This window comes from Lates calcarifer, linkage group LG1 (genome assembly GCF_001640805.2).
Source record: "Lates calcarifer isolate ASB-BC8 linkage group LG1, TLL_Latcal_v3, whole genome shotgun sequence".
NCBI lineage: Eukaryota > Metazoa > Chordata > Actinopteri > Centropomidae > Lates > Lates calcarifer.
The window spans coordinates 25,245,724-25,262,188 of NC_066833.1; the positions used below are offsets into that span (position 1 = coordinate 25,245,724).

A 16,465-nucleotide genomic window follows, 5' to 3' on the forward strand; every position below is an offset into this window, starting at 1 on the left:
AATATTATCTTTAAGATTTTTTATTTTGTTAGTTTCACTTATCGTATTTATCTTTTCCTTTATTTTTTATATATTTGGCTGGAACAGGTGAAACCCTTGGGTTTAGGAGAAGACTGTTTAATCAAGAAGACAGAGAGATTGCTTGATGATGAAGTTTCCCTATTTTGTTATAAAATTAGTTGTTATCTCTACTGTTGAGATAATACATTTAGTTTTTTTTACACATTCAATTGGTACAACATTTGTGAAATTGATAAATAAGGGTCACGTATCATTAATCAAAATTTGCCATTTGTTCTCTTTTATTACAATCATTGGGGTGAAATGGAGACACACATACAGGAGCTTTGCATAGAGTGGAAATCTGAAAAGTGGAGCCGGGTCCTGTCAGAAATGTACTAGGAAAGAAGAGAGGTGCAACTGTCTTCACTTGGATGTGAAGAAAGTAATCAGTCTTATCAGTCTTCTGCTGCAGAAAAGCCTCATTATGGAAAATGTCAAACTGACCAAGTGATGTATATCCTAACGTGAAGCGTTGCTTGCCCATGCCAGAAATCTGCCCCTTAAGCAAACGTGAGGTGATGCTCTGTAAGGATGTGGCAAAAGCCAGAAGTGCGATGTGTTTGTTAGACTGAAATAGAGAGCAGGCCTAATGGTTGATTTTGCAAGCCCCAAACCTTTGGTACATTCGGTGCAAAATATATATTTATACACACAACAGGACAGACATACATATACAGTTATATACAAAGAGACAAACAGGACCGCACACATGGTACACGTACATGTGCTCTCACGTTTCACAAAATCAAAACAGCCCTATTGATTCATTACTGATTCATGAGCAATGAGACATAACCATCGACCTATTACTAAGATAGGCAGACGCGCACATGTGAAATTAACAACATTTTTGAAACATGCTGCCGAGATACTCGCCATTACACTGTCATAGAGAAAACGAGCTGCTGCATTCACACATCATCCATTCCCAGAGCTAAAACTAAGACTGACTGAAGCACCTATTTCCCACAACTTCTTCCCATGAGCTTCACACTCAAGGTATGACAGTGCCAGGTAAGCATAAGGCCGCATGCCTCAAGTGAGCGCCACAACCAAAGTGACACGACTTAACCAGCTCCCTCACCCCCTTTTACTGAATGGATAGCAATATCCTCATGCAAAAAAAGCTAGTAAGGACAGTGTGTTGCACTAGTTCAGCATGCAATATCGAGCTATAACACAACGCCATCTAGGGGGTTTCTGCCTTGGTGTGGCTCACAGAGCTGACCAAGAAGATCCCGCATGCAGTATTGGGCTGGGAGAGGGGGGCTGGGATACGAAAGTCGGCCTCCACATCTCGCATCGCATGTGGGGCTCTTTACCACTATTCCAGCCCCTGTGGTCTAGCTCCAACGGGACTCTGTACAGTAGGTGTAATCTTGCATGCACCCCATAGAAAATGAGTATGTCTGTGTTTGTATGTGTGTGTGTGTGTGTGTGTGTGTGTGTGTGTGTGTGTGTGTGTGTGTATTTGTGTGCATGTAGAAGTGTGTGTGACACAGAGTGAAAGGGTCCTTAGGGATTATGGTTGTGCACTTAAGAGTTACAGAAATGTTTTATCACATGCTTTCAGGACAAAACTATTGTCTGTCATGGACTTGTATGCCATTAGTTCTTAAGTACAATATCCATACAGCCCTAAAGGTTAGGGCTTGTTCCTGACAACATCATTATCACACCTGGTCAGGTGATTCAGTAAAGACACATCACTGTTTTTTTTCTGCTCTCAAAGTGCCATAGTAATGACAGCACACCTTACTGCCCCCTTGTGTTGATATCTGTTCAGGGATTTTAACCGCAGCTCCTTCAGTTTCATCATCTTTGATTTGTGAGACACATGAATCTGGTCAAATTTCTACAAGGAAATAAAATGGCTTCCCTTAAGAAATTTCACTGTATGGTCAAGAAAGCCCAAGAGGCACTGAAAAAAAAGAAAGAAAGAAAGAAAGAAAAAAAATCCCGCCACTGTACCCTGACCAGGGAACCTGGGCGACACCAGGTTTGTGTCTTTTCAGCGAACAAGGCCTGATCTGGTGCCAACATCGAACGAAGCGCCTCCTCGTCCCCTCAAGCAACTGCATCGCATTTGATTCCCTTTCCCTCCACTTCCAGCTTTGTGTTTCCTCTTCAGCCTGTGTGAGGTTTTTCCTCTGGGGGGGTGGGGGGGGAAGCAGGGTTGCTTGAGGTTCATACATTCAGTCACTGATTTGGTACATTCATCACTTTCATTGGGTGGGAGGCGATTACATCAGCGAGAAGGACCTTGCGTGTCATACTTACGAGCCGGTGTCATCTGTCTGTCTGAGAAAGTGCATCTGTTGCTCATGATGAATGTGTGGGACAGTTTGAAAGACAGGAACCCTGCGTTTCTATCTGACTGGAGTGTGTCAGTAAATGTATCTGTGTACTGCACTGGAGTGAGTGCATCTGGTACACTGTAAGAAAGTACAAGGCTAATGCTGCAGTATTGTACGTATGTGTCTGTGATAGTGGGTGTCCCTGGTGAGTATACCTTTTGTGTTCATATAAGAGCGCAGATGTTGTAGTATTGAAGGTAACAGTCCTGACTAGAACCTGCTGTCATTATTACAGTGGGTCCATAAATATCTTGCTGATGATTCCTGACTCAGTTCCTAGCTTATTCAGGAATCAAAACTGTGTATTGTTAGTGTTAGAACAACTGATTTCTGTTTATTTATCTGTGTGTGTGAGTACTTGTGCACACCAGTGCATCTCCGGCTATCAGACAGACAGGCAGGGAGGACCAGTCAATATCCTGTTAAAAGTCTAAAATGTCATATATTTCCATGCTGATAAAAAACTTTGGGGGCGGTGGGGGGGGCACTGGTTTGCACCATCAATAAAAACAAAATGTCCCATATTTGTGTGTTGTTTTGTGCAAAGGTGATGAGGGTGTATGTGTGTGTGCGTGTGTGTGTGTGTGTGTGTGTTATAGTTTATAACACTGCAGCCCCAGTGCAGGAAGGACACAGTTTAGAGGTCCAGGGAGGGGAGAAGGGAGCTTTGTGGTTTTAGAGCAGCTGTCTCCGAGGTGCAGCTTGGAGGAAGAGGAGGAAGAGAAGAGGAGATGCTAGAAATCCAGTAACCAAGGCCATTAACTGAAGAGATAAAGCACACATGTGGCTTAGGGAACAAGAAACTGTACTGTACAGCTTTTCAAACTATTTTCCAATTCTGCGCCTTTCGTACGGGTGTCCACTTGATCGACCTCTGTCAGAAATGTGAGAGAAAGGCAGAGGATTGGAACGAATCCTGCACGCTGAGTGACAAAATGCCAGTTGGAAAAAAATTGCAGAGTTATCCATGGGTGGGTAGTTGCCATTTGAGGATATTAGTTTTATTTCCCATGTCCCTCCAAAGTGAGAAAAGTGGATTTCCAGTTTGGTTCTCTGTCTCGAGTGTTAGACCTGGACGTGAGCTGTTTACGAGGTTATTCCAAACCGAACGTGCTCGTTTCCTCTACAGCAGTGACCAGCTTCTCGTAGAGCATGGAGAAGGAGGGGTAAGGTGGGAGGTCCAGACGATTAAAGCAAGTGTGAGCCCTGCGGAGACAGAAACATACATCAAGAGATGAAGAGATTATGAGATGGATGTCAAGATAACTCATCTGTGAAAGATCAGTCTTAACATAAATATATAGCCCCTTCCTAGCATTAATAATATTTTATTTGTACCCTCAAGTAACATGTCAAATAATATAACGATATTGAACTTATTTAACTGTAATTTCACCTTCACCAAAATTTAAACTTGAATAGTTTGATGATATAATAATTCTTACAATAGCCACCAATGCACCTATTAGAGGTGGAAATAGTGTAAAAATTACAGCAAACTTAATAACATGTCCACTTTATTGCTCTCTTTTACTTAAAAATCTGCTAAAAATGGTAACTGCACCCACTGAAATCACAAATCAGACCAAGGTGGCAGCTTCGTGGGTGCTGAGAAGCTTGAGAACTATAATATTTCTACCTCATCCACTGATTCCAAATGACCAAAAAAAAAAAAAAAAAAAAAAGAAGAATAACAAAGAGATCAGATGATGTCTTATTTGTATGAGGTCAGATGTCTGAATTACATTACAGGCTAACAGCATTTGTATGACTAATTTACAGATGCCTGGCAGAGAATGTTTAGTCATTTATATTAATGAAAAATATGACATATTCATCCCATTAGTTAGTTGATAGTCATCCTATTAGACAGTAATCCTACCTGGGTAAGGAGGTGATTTTTCCCCACTTCTCCACACAGAATCTGCGGGGTCCATTACTGCCCCGTAGAGAGGCAAAACCCTCATAAGGAATACTGGAGGTACCTGTCACAAACTGGAGACAGGAAGGCCCCCCAAAAAAAGGTCACACAGAGTATGAAAACAACACCTTTAAATGACTTAAAATGGATATTATTTTCAGTTCTATATATTTATCTGAATTTAAACACTGAAAACTTCTAATTTTATAACAGAAATTAAAGTAGCATCAGCTCTCTAAAAGCACAGTTTTCACAGCAGTAAACACAACTCCTGCAGCGCCTGCAGGACACCCAGCCTCCACGTGGGGGCAGCCTGCGTGCATGCGGTCACCCACGTGCCCTACCTGCAGCAGCCTCAGCCTCTGCTCATTGTTGAATCTCTCCACAGCTGCCCAGAACCAGCGAATCACTATGTGGTTGTCGTGGTAACCTGAACGGGTGGGGGGGTAGAAGATGATGGTGCATGAGTCAGATGAATAACAAATAAGATCTTTAGTCCCCTGTCCCTCTCCTCTTCCTCCATCTCCCACCCTACTATTCCTCCACTGTGATGTTTGAATGGGCCCTGCTATTTAATGTTTAATGGCCAGGAGCTGCTCTGTTCGTCTCAGTCGATTCCTCTATTAAAAGAGCCTCACACTGACTCATGGCGGATTGTCAGGTTGAGTTCTCTTGAGTCCCTGGCTGCTGGCGGCTTTTCAAATGTACTGGCCAGACCCTTAAAAAGCCCTTTAATGTGATCTCTTATAAATGCTTTGGACACTGGCACTTACCAGCACTGTACACAATATGTATTACAATAATTAAATAGCAGTAATTCCCCAAAGTTTCAAGTGCTCATTTTACAGTACATTACAGTAAAGCCTAGTACAATGGTGATATAGGAAATTGAGTTATTTTTCAAAATTAGGAAGCACCATTTATTTTCCTGTGACATAAGTAAAAAAAAAATAACAGCAATAATTCAAGGGAGTAATACATCTTTTTACACATCAACTTTACAACTTACACTCAGGACTATATCTTGTAGGAGTAAGTTATCCTAGAAGTTCACCTGCACTTGTGGTGGTTAGACCTGTAAAAGTTATCTACATTTGTCATTTACTTTATTTTTTCTCACACACTCACTTTAACCCTCCTAAGTGATTACTTATCACCGATGTTCCCTAGAGCAAGGCAGCTAATCCCCCGCTGCTCAAAAACTTGAGGTTTACTGGCTGCACACGTTGCTGTCAGCGTGCCACGAACACTGCCATCTACATCTCTGCCTCCCTCCAGCCGTACACACCTCCTCTGTACTCTGTGTTGTTCCTCCAGTCTGCCAGGTCGATCTCCGCCGTGCCGGCAATCACCAGCTCCAGCTCCCTGGCATCGAACACGGACACCAGTCGCACATCCACCACCTAACAAACAACACATACAAAATTGATGAGCACATGGATAAACATATGGTATGGGCCTATTCATTCATCACAGTTCTCCAACATATGTCAGACAACACAGTTGCAGTAGATGTGTATTGTGGAGACCATCAGTGAAACAGGTGGCAGACGGATAAACATTGCTGGGGAAAAAGCTTCCATCAGTTTGTTGACAGTAAATTCTGAATTTGTTTTGTTTAGCAAATTGGAGCCTATAAACTAACACAGGACCCAGTAATCTGTCAGCCTGCCAGACCGGGGATTTTAGCAGAGGTGGGATCTGTACTAGTTATGTAAACACAAGAATAAAGCACTGGTCCAGATTACATTCCAGTCCTGGTTCACTTTATCATGCTGGGTTTTCACAGCATGTAGGACTGTGGGCTATCAGATCCTGCTGTTATTCATTGTACTATTAACTGCATTCTCTGAAGTACAAATACACACCAGGTTTAGCTTGTTGTTATTCAGAGTTGGAACAGACCACTCAGACATGAATGGGACACGTATTTACACTGACAACTGAGCAGTGCACAAAATCTAAACATTCTGTAACTACAGTGCATTCACTGGAATTACAACAGGCATGAAAAAGATGCTACTAAATAATCTATGCCATGTATTTTAATTTATCAATTTCATTTCTATCCCTCTACAGTTCCCTGCTGGTAGGTAAGCTGACTAACAAGAGTTAACACTGAAAACAAACCTCTGGTAAAAAAGCTAATATGTCACGTTGTCATTCTCTGAAATGCAATGCTGCTTTGTCATTTGCTCTTTTGGCTTGATCACAAGCATTGTGACACCGGTCGTTTGCTCCAAGCATCATTGTCCACCACTGAAAATGCCAGATGTCAGTACGAGGGAGGGTGTGTGTGTGTGTGTGTGTGTGTGTGTGTGTGTGTGTGCGCGATCCTGGGTTTGTACTGGTCAAAAAAAGGGAAATCTCATCACCTGATGCAATGATGCAACCACACTGCGTCACTGATATTGATCAACAGTCCTGTCACACTGCATCTTATGGCTCTTGTGTGCTCTGAAGCCATAAAATCCTACTTGTTTCATATTTAAGAAAGGCTTGTAGCCTCAGTAACACCTCTAAACACTGACAAAATGTGCCGTACCTCATAAAAGCCTCGGACCAGGCTCTCCGTCTGCTGGGCCACTCCTCTCTCGATACGCCACTTGACCATTCGCTCAATGTACTCCTTCTTATTCTTCTCTGACACGGGGATACCAGCCCCGCCCGGCTTCAGCTCTCTCTCCGTAATCTGCAGAATCGCAGACAGGCAGGGAGACTTGAGCTTCGACCCTAGATTTATTTTTATTTTAAACAAATCTAATAAAATCAAGATGATTTATTTTAATCAATCACTCATCTACCTGTCCAAAAACCTCCTCATTGACGGTGAAGGTGAGGTCCAGCATGTCTTCGATGTCGTTGTCCTTCATCCACTGAAGGCTCTGGTGGAACTCCTCATCCAGGAACTCCAGGTCGCTCAGGTCACATGGGCTGCATGAGCACAGGCAGAGGTTACACAGAGCTTACAGAGGGAGTCAGTGAGTCGGTATTGACCCATTGCCCCACTCATAAACCATAGCTGATTGTGAGAGGAGGTTGAAGGTCAATTACCTGATGTATAACAGCATAAGACAGCTTTCCCCAGATGTAACTCAAGTGCAAGTCAAGTAAATAGGGTTATTCACATTTACACAGAGACACACTGATAATAAATAAAAGGAGAAGGCAAAGCACATTTGCACAACAGCACAACATGTTTGAGCTGAAATTGAGATGATTTGGATTTGGCGAAACACACAGCGAATGTATTTAACTGACCTGCTGATATATTTTGGTAGTTTCCCCACTACTGTTTTCACCGTGCCTCGGGTGAAAGAAAGTATGTTGCTATGGATACAGTGAGGTAGCTGTTTATAGCTGGATTTTTCTTAGCTTATACATTTTTTTTTTTTTTTTTTTTTTACATTTTGGTAAAACCTGCACCATGAAAAGTACAGACAGCAAGGACCTGGATTATTTTTTACACTGTAAGAACTAAAAATGCTGATTATTAGTAAAGATCTACAGCAAATCAAAAACTCAAGGTATCTTATAGCATCATTTTCTGAATATTCCTCTGTAAAGCAGCATTTGTTGTATTTAGAAACTATATGATTTTTATTAGAATTTGAAATCCATCTCTTTGATAAATGCTTATCTGTGCAGTGATGGCGGAGCCAAGAAAGGATCCATTTTGCTGATGGGGTTAAGAACCCTTATTATTACATAAACATCTGTCATCTAACCCTTAGCAGAGACATTTGGCAGGATTTTAAATTGTTTGGACAAAGCTATTAATAATGGTGCTGCTCCTGCTGATAGGAAACTCAGCCAGCTGCTGGCTGGGAGGATCTGATATTCTAACATCTTACAGTAAGTGGGTGGGGTAGGGTGGGGTTGGGGGGTCTAATTAGAAGTGCTGGTGCCCTGCAAATTATGTGGAATGGGAAGGCAGGCAAAGGGACTTACATGCGAAGAAGCCCCTTGTAGAAGGGTCGGGTGAAGAAGGCATCCAGCAGGTACTGATGGACGAGAGCCAGCCCCAGGATACGCCCACTGAAGCGAAACCTGGACACAGAAGAGGAAACACAGGTGAGTACAGTGCACCAGCACCATGAATCTTCAAAACATCTTTCACAGTAAGTGATGTGGCCTGCTTTGATCATTTCAAATGTGCAATATCTGTATTTAGTTCACTTTCTGTCTATGTATAAAGTTGTATATTGCTCTTCTGTTAATATTTTTTATTACATTGTCATGTTTATACTGTTGTGTATATTTTTATAACCTTATCTTGTTTTTATTTTTGCCCTTACTTGTATTTATGTCTTTCTAATTTTTTCAATCACTTAAATTTTATCTGCTGCTGCAACAATGTAAATTTTCCCACTGTGGGACTAATAAAGGATTATCTTATCTTATCTTATCTTATCTTATCTTATCTTATCTTATCTTATCTTATCACCAAATGCAGGGGGTTATTCTTCTTAAAACTTCTTTAATAACTTATTTTTAATTAGTGAAATTAGTCAGCTTATGTGCAGTTGTTTCCTCCATGACGTATTTAACAGTCTTAAATACCCACATCTGTTATCGTCTTCATCCAACCTATGACATTATGATTTTCCAGTCTAGTTATCTGCCCATCCTCTCATCAGTCTGATCATCCATCTATCCAACCATTCATCCATCCACCCGTCCATCCAATCACTGTCACTGAGGTGAAATTGACTGGTGAGCCACACAGTGCTGATCCAAATTTCCGCACAGCATCCCGCAAATTGCTTCTATTTTGGGATCAGCACACAACAGCAGCGAGAGCAGACAACGATGAACACTTTCCAGTCAGCACAGCAGCAAGTGTAGCTTCAACAAACGTACGATGGACAGGCAGACAGGTAGATGTTGTGGGTACAGTGCATAGACCCATAAATAAACGTAAACCTCACCACTCATGGTGGTTGTCTACAAAGGCAGACATGGGGCTGATCTGGACAGTGTATGTGTCATTGGCTGAATATTCAAACAGGCCGTAGTACGGGTTGAACAGTTCTCTGGACACCAAGAAGAAAAACTCTCTGGAGGGCCCACTGTAGTCCAATCTGCAAAACAAATATCATGACACACATACGGCATATACACGTCAGTAAGAAAAGGAGTCAGTGAATGTTCTTCAGTAATTACTGTGCAGTCTCAGAAAGCCTGTAATGGAACAATGTACATTGGATATATTAGGTTTTGGTGTATCTGGAGAGCTAGTTGTTGTTTCAGCAAAGATACACCCCCACAGTCATTGGCCCTTGGGTGTTTGCAACAAAAAAAGGATACAGGATTATACAATTAACTCATAGCAAGGTATATATTATCAGTCATTGCACCATGTACAAAAACACAACACAAAAACAGAGAAACTGTCAATCATTTCTGTAAAGAGCTTGTTTGTTTATACTAACTACCTATTGATGTGAAAATGTTTTGTGTGGTTTTTTTTTCCCGCCCACTTGCCCCAGCTGCTCATTCACCAAAAGACTGTGGAATTACTGGGATGTTATCAAAATGTGTGAGTAATTATAAGTTGTGAAGCTTAAGGTAAGAATGAATGCTCTGTGTGCTGACGTGCTGACTGTTACTAACAATATCTCCCCTCTAGTAGTGTGCTCTTCCGTCTCTCTCTCCTCTTCTGTCTCTTTCTGCAGGTATTTCTGCCTCTGGAGCTGTAGAGTCTGATCTGTGATGACAAGTCTCCTGCTGCTCCGACAACTCCTCTCAACACCCGCTGCTATAATTAGAAATTACTAGTACTGCTACTTTTGTAATTACTACTTTATCACTACTATCATTATTACCACCGTATTATTGGTATCACTTTACATTCATTTTATGTCCACACTGAGTCCGGTTCTGCTCGAGGTTTCTGCCTCTTAAAAGGAAGTTTTTCCTTGCCACTGTCGCCTAGTGCTTGCTCATGGTGGGATTTGTTGGGTCTATCTCTGTGTAATATAAAGGGTACGGTCTAGACCTGCTCTATATGCAAAGTGCCCTGAGATGACTTTTGTTGTGATTTGGCGCTCTATAAATAAAACTGAATTGAACTGAATTGAATGCTCGGTAAAGCTCACCTGGATCAGTTACGTTTAGCATGTACACACATTTCACACTTTGACAGCCTGATAAGGAAATGAAGTGGGGATGAAATACGTCTTTCTCACCCATCCTCGCCTACGAAGCTGACATAGAGTTTACTCCTCTGCAGGTCTTTACGGGAGTAGCACATGATCTGGTTGAAGGCATCCTCCAGAAGGTGGTCTCTGCGTATGATCAGCCTGAGAGCACACACACACACACACAGAAGTACACACACACACACACTGTTATATGCACACAATACTATTCGACCTATCGTGAACAATGGTGGCACTGTTTATATCGACATTTTACTTTGTATAAAGTCATACAGTGTTAGTTGTTCAGTTAGATTCTTTTGCATTTTAGAAAATACTTCAGTTTTGGGTTTAAAGTTAAGGGTACTATCTGTTGAGCAGTCATGCTAATGATAGTAAGTAGATGTGAAGTGTTAACATTGGAAAAGTTGATGTTATGTTATGCAGGTTAAAACACTGCTGACGGATGAAACATAACATTTCTTAGTGTCAGCAAATCCCATGAAAAGACAGAAGTCAGTGCTGCGTTCCTAAAGGGGACATAAAAACAAGTCATGAATAAAATATAGAGTTACATTTTTTAAAGGGTTGTTACTTTTTTAAACAGCTGGGCACAGTAATTTTTAGCAAACAGTGCAAACAGATTGCCTTTGTTGGGGACCATCTTCATCTGCAGATTTAGCCGCATTTTGGTGCTCTCATAAGTATTTTGGGTAGCAGGATAGTGTGTGTGGGATTGAGTCAAAATAAACAAGAGTATGTGGTTATGAAGGAACACATCACCTAGAGCAACAGTGTGGTTCACTGACGTGTTTTTAATTTAAAAGATATTAATTTTAAGATATATCAGGCTTTAGATACACACACAGTACTTGTTAGTAGGATCAGTTCATTGTTAGGTTTGGGTTGTCATGGGATTTGTTGACAACAATAAAAATATGAAATATTTACAGACTTATCCTTTAATACTGGAAAGTTCAAATCAAGTCTAATGCCACGGTGACATGACGGTAAAGGGTGACGCTAAAGTTAATTTGCAGCATTTAAACATACTTGACTTTCCCTGGTCCTTGGCCATAACCCTTGGTCTCCAGCTTTCGATAGAAGTTCCTCAGTTTAGCCTCAAAATCTCTCTTATATGGAGCAGGAGCGCGGGCATTGGCTCGCTGAGTGCCTGAGATATAAATGAGAGAGAGAGGGAGAGAAAAAAGGCACAGGAAGAAAGAGAAAGGGGGAGAAAATATAAACTAACAGTCAGAGAAGTTAGAGACAGACAATAAAAAAAGGGGCAGAGATGGGTAAAAACAGATATAGGGAGATTGAGATAAAATAAAATTTTAATGATCCCAAGCAGAAATTGGGTAAAGCCTGAATGAGTGCAGAGTCTGAGAAATGAAAGTACTGTATGCAGGTTAATCCTGGATTGTTATTTTGCATCAGACTGCTGTAGCTTTATTCATTCATTCATTTCAGAGAAAAATACAGAAACTGTGAACCTGTTTTTCCAGCTCACAGCTTTTATCTCGACTACTGTATCCAAATGTCTGCAATTTGGTTAAACCCTATAAGATTAGAAAAAGGAGGTGCAGAGTGTAAACAGAAGGTCAGGCAGAAGTAGATGAACAGTGACGGATGAGCCACGCAAAAGACGTCGATACCGGTGTGTGCGTTGTATTGGAAATAGACTACATGAGTTAACTAGTTAACTTATTGACTCATCTGAAGGGACAACATACTCAAACTGTGCCCTTTTCAAGGTTGCAATTAGTGAGGTTTCACCTGACAATGTATTTAACTTTACAAAACTGACAATTCGACAAGTACACATGGCAGTTCTCAGGCTTTCAGGTAGGTACAAATGTGACTGAGATCACTTATAAGTGTGACTGGACATTTATGTCTAATGAATGTTAGTGTATTCATGTTTTATTTTAGCCTGACATCAAGTTATGTTATATCTGAAGGTACTATGAAAGTGTTTCTTTTGTGTAGTAAGACAATGTAAACCAAATCTCATGGTGAAAAGTGTCAAATTTCATAACAGGTAAGAATTTAATAAAGGTGAGAAATGGTGTATCGTGCCAATAAAGCTGCTGTGGTTGAAGTAATGCAGACAGAGTGAGACAGAGACCTACCAGGGGAGCTCTGAGGCGAGGAGATGCAGTAACCTGGGTGGAGTAACGGGGGCACGTATGACATCACCTCCTCTTCAAATAAGCTGGGAAGAACAGTATAGCTTTAGCAGAGGTGGATAAAACGGGAACTAAGACTTGCATTGGAAGTGGTGGAGCCAACTGGCGCTAATTTTCACAAGCAACCAATAAGCAGTCGCCCACACCCCACACGAACTCACAAGGACAGGACCCTACCTCAGCAGCATGACGAGGTCGGCGTCACTAGAGAGACGAGCCAGCCCGTTGACTCCCTCACTGCGAATAAACTGCACCTTCTCCCTGAAAAACACACACACACACACACACACACACGTCAGAGGGTAAACTGGCACAATCCATTAGGATTAAAGGTTAACTGTGTGTTCAGGTTGACTGATGATGATGATGATGATAATGGAGGCACTGGAGGTGAGCAAGGCTAGAGGGGAGGAGAGAGGCGGAGAGTAAAAAAAAAGGGAAGCACTGAAAGAGAGAAAACAGAGGAAGGGACAGAGAGAGAGAATCAGAGACGTACTTGAGCGAGTGGTTCCTGGCAAGCTCAGGTTGCCTTTCCTGCAGTATCTCAAAGATGTTGGGTTGCCGTAGAAACGCCACAATCTTGTCATTGTAGGCTGGAGGAATGAGATGAGGGAATTAGGAGTGCACGCTCTGTGTCTTGTGTTTGTTCACACTTAATGCTTGTACCTATGCATGTGTAGGCGCGATTCTGCCTGACTCACCCACGGGCACCACGTCGTGGTACTGACTGCGACTGGAGCCGCTGAAGGTGCTGGAGGGGCGGGGCATGACGGGCGGGTTGGTTTGGCGAGAGTCGTCCACTACCTGTGACAAAAGGAAGCACTACAGTTCAGGTCGCATCCTAGTTCTGGGACCGATCGATCCACCTGCCAGTCATCAGCAAAAGCCAACCTTAACTCTACCTCTTTGACTTTGGGTACTTAAAAGTTTTACATTCTATCATTATCATAATCTATCTATCTATCTATCTATCTATCTATCTATCTATCTATCTATCTATCTATCTATCTATCTATCTATCTATCGATAGGAATACAACATTCAGCCACAGCAGTAAAACCAGTTAGTGTTTCTAGCTTTCTTATGCATCTTTTAAATTGATGTAATATATTTTTTTAACTGCTGTTTCCATTGCCATTTCTCTCTCTGTCTGTCATTCTCTCCCTCACAATTTGACCTGGCCAGTTTCTCTCCCTCTGTGTGTGTCTGTCTGTTTTCCTCAGATGCAAAATTTCAGAGTCTGCTTCCTCTGCTGCAGTATTCAGTATAAATCTCCATTTTCTCCTCCCACATTCTGTCCCTTTAAACAGGAATACCTCCGAATACATGTTGCCTACACATGTTTTGCTAGAGATGTAGTACTGTTCAGGTGTCTGTGTTTCTGCTCATGCCAGTAATGGTATGAAAATCAACTCATGAAAGCAACAGAGATTTGAATTTGCTGAAATAGGCATACCATTTCAGTGAATATTCAACTTGCTAAGTATTAAAGATTTAAGGTGGCTGTTATAAAGTATCTAAAGAAGTATCCTCAATGAATTCTTTGAATATGAATGTCAAGAAACTAAAACCCAGGAGACAAACTACAGATAAACTAGGTTGAGATGATTATGTAAATTTGGAAATACTTTGAATTAAAAAGGTCAGCTGCCTCAGATATCAGATTTTCCCACAAACGCTTGAATGCATCACAAAGAGAGATAGTTCAAAACAGACCCTGATGCTTTAGTATGCAATATACCAATGTTTAGGACACCTATCCAAAATCCATTACCTTAATCACAAACTTAAACCAAATAATGCTGCGGGTTCTATGGATAAACAGAGCAACTAAAGCTGTCTACCATGCTCACTCTGGTCTCTTGTGTTTATGATAATCATAACATATCACTACTAATTAGTATCACCACTAACTTGACAATGTTATGGATGCATATCAATTCTAGGTAGAGCTTTAAAGAGATGATTGCCAACAAGCAAGGAGCCATTTCTCAGCCTGAGGTGTAATACATTTCTCTTCCTCATCATATGAACATTAAAAGAGTCAGTTATTTGACATACAATAGAGTATGTACACAATATGAAGCTTTTCAGTCAATCAGGTGATAGAGTAGGATATCTACAAGGACTAAGACAGACAACTGGATTTGCTGTTTTGGAATTGAAATTTTGTGATGTTAGACTGTAATAAGGGCTTGTGCAAATAACTGAAAAGGTGGAAATGCAAATTCTAATTAGTTAGAATGTGGGGAAAAAAAAGAAGCAAAATTGAGCTAACTTTCTTCCGCAGCACCCTTGACTTGCATTTTCCAGTAGCACTGATGTCATCACAGGACCGTAGCAGAATTAACTTCCCTGCCTGTACCCACGATGCAGAAACTTACTAAGCATTTTTCTCCTTCAAACTGGCCTCTACAAACATCGCAGTGTCTGCATGAGCTTTAAGTTGACTCCAGGTGACGAGTGGCGCAGTGGAAGACTAGTCTCTCACCTCCCCAGCACTGTGGCTGCGCTGGCGGCTCAAATGCTGGCGGTGAGCCAGCAGCCCTGTCGAGCGAGAACTCTGGAGGGGCAGCCGTGGGTCAATGAAGGTCGTGGAGCGACAGTTGTGATCCACAAAGAAGGGCTGGGGATTAAGACGCAAATACCCACAGTCAGGCATTGGATAGACTCCACTGTGTGTGCAGGGGCAACATATGTTCACATGCAACACACTGAAAGCAAGGATTTAAAAATAAGCAGCAGTGAAAACAACAAGACAACTGAGCTGAGATTACATTCACTGGATGCACACGGCCTTCAGGGTTAAGGTAATCTTAGGTAATGAGTCAAAGGTTATGGGTCACACACACACACACACACACACACACACACACACACGCACACGCACACACACACACACCTTCCCAGTATGGTCGTGCTTCATCTCCCACCCCCGGGGAAGCTCCAGCTGCTTGTTGGAGAACATGTTGAGGAAGGTGACGAGGTCGCGGTTGTGCTGGTAGCGCTCAAAGTAATGAGCGTCCCGGCGCACCTTACTGATCATGTGCTTCAGGCAGGTGTTGCTCGTAAACATGCGATAGGCACTCTGGGCAGAGAGGGCAGAGGGGTGAGGTCATTAGAAAGAGACAGAAGACAGACAGACAAGAGAACAGCTTTGGAGTCACTCTAGTTCAAGATGGATGACGATGTGAATAGTAGAATTTTCCGAAAGCTAACATCTTCAAAATTATATATTAATAGATTATTAGGGATACTCCCCATTTTTCTCTATGATATCTTCTCTTATATGAGACTTTCTTTCAGTGCTGCTCTTATTGGTCTCAACCGTAATTTCTAAGGTTAGCTAAAAAAGTAAAACTATTACATAGAAAGTATTTGCTTTTGAGTTTCTCTTTATATGCACCTAGACATCTAGATCTATGTAAAAGAAGGTCAGTGGTGACAGAGGCGGCGAAGCGTGTTAGACTGACAGGGTTTGAATGCAGCACGGTGAAGAAGTCGGGGCTGCACAGGAACTTGGCGCTGGGTGACTGGAGCAGCAGGGAGAGGCGTGAGCGACCGCTGGCGTGAGCGACTGTGCTCTCTCGCCGGTATTCTGCAACAGGGTCAACACACACTGGTCAAGCCTTGAAATAAGGAGACAGTAAGCTAAGCACCTTATTTCATGACAGCATAAGAAATCTATTTTGATACAGTATGTTAAGACACACACAAACGAAGGCGGACAAACGCAGACAGGAGTTTCAGAATTATATATCCAGCATTTTGTGTCAGTGATAGTCTCAA

The 16,465-nt window shown here is 41.8% G+C and overlaps 1 protein-coding gene across 1 annotated transcript in view; it reads right to left on the bottom strand.

Moving 5' to 3' along the window:
• Positions 1–278: 278 nt before the first annotated feature.
• Positions 279–16,465, bottom strand: part of hecw2a (HECT, C2 and WW domain containing E3 ubiquitin protein ligase 2a) — a 36,876-nt gene continuing 20,689 nt past the window's right edge. The window contains 17 exon segments of the mRNA XM_018678648.2: positions 279–3,626; positions 4,303–4,415; positions 4,686–4,771; positions 5,630–5,744; positions 6,887–7,033; positions 7,146–7,275; positions 8,293–8,391; positions 9,273–9,425; positions 10,533–10,646; positions 11,538–11,658; positions 12,620–12,702; positions 12,854–12,937; positions 13,173–13,269; positions 13,378–13,480; positions 15,168–15,302; positions 15,579–15,764; positions 16,150–16,274. Coding sequence (XP_018534164.1) covers positions 3,515–3,626; positions 4,303–4,415; positions 4,686–4,771; positions 5,630–5,744; positions 6,887–7,033; positions 7,146–7,275; positions 8,293–8,391; positions 9,273–9,425; positions 10,533–10,646; positions 11,538–11,658; positions 12,620–12,702; positions 12,854–12,937; positions 13,173–13,269; positions 13,378–13,480; positions 15,168–15,302; positions 15,579–15,764; positions 16,150–16,274 — 2,003 coding nt within the window. The 3' untranslated portion in view covers positions 279–3,514.